This window comes from Mesitornis unicolor, unplaced genomic scaffold, assembly GCF_000695765.1.
Source record: "Mesitornis unicolor isolate BGI_N332 unplaced genomic scaffold, ASM69576v1 scaffold30247, whole genome shotgun sequence".
Taxonomy (NCBI): Eukaryota; Metazoa; Chordata; class Aves; order Mesitornithiformes; family Mesitornithidae; genus Mesitornis; species Mesitornis unicolor.
Window position 1 is genome coordinate 3,564 of NW_010196260.1, and position 477 is coordinate 4,040.

The 477-nt window shown below is 48.8% G+C and overlaps 1 protein-coding gene across 1 annotated transcript in view; it reads left to right on the top strand.

Moving 5' to 3' along the window:
* Positions 1 to 447: 447 nt before the first annotated feature.
* Positions 448 to 477, top strand: part of FEZF1 (FEZ family zinc finger 1) — a gene marked incomplete at its 3' end in the record, with an annotated part of 4,650 nt that continues 4,620 nt past the window's right edge. Inside the window, exon 1 of the mRNA XM_010188419.1 lies at positions 448 to 469. Coding sequence (XP_010186721.1) covers positions 448 to 469 — 22 coding nt within the window. The remainder of the gene's footprint in view (positions 470 to 477) is intronic.

Sequence of the window (477 nt, forward strand, 5' to 3'; positions counted from 1 at the left end):
GTGTATCTCAGTGCTGAAGAGACCAGTATAATTGTAATGGCAGGGCTGTAATTGCTGCTTTCGGATATTTATCCTGCTCAAATGACACTACATATTTTACTTCTAAACACATGTCAAAAAGTCAATCCCAAAAAGACCAGTTAGGAGCAAGCTGTTAACATATTAAGTATATGGGATTTGAAGCCTCTAAAACCCACTCAACAATAATTCCCTTCTTCAGCACCAATCAAGAGGAAATTTGCCTAGATTGAATTAAATGAAAATTGCTCTGAAGGAGGAAACTCTCATCTGGCAGGCACAAAACAAGCGAAAGCCTATGACACCCCAGAGAAGCAGCAATCCGGGGCAGCAGCCCCGCACGGCGGGGAATGCAGCCTAGAGCCCCCCCACCCCGGGTCCCCGCGGTTTCCCCTCGGGTTGGTGTCACCGTCCGAGCCGGGGCTGGCGATGGTGGTGCGAGAAGCAGCAGGTAAGAGG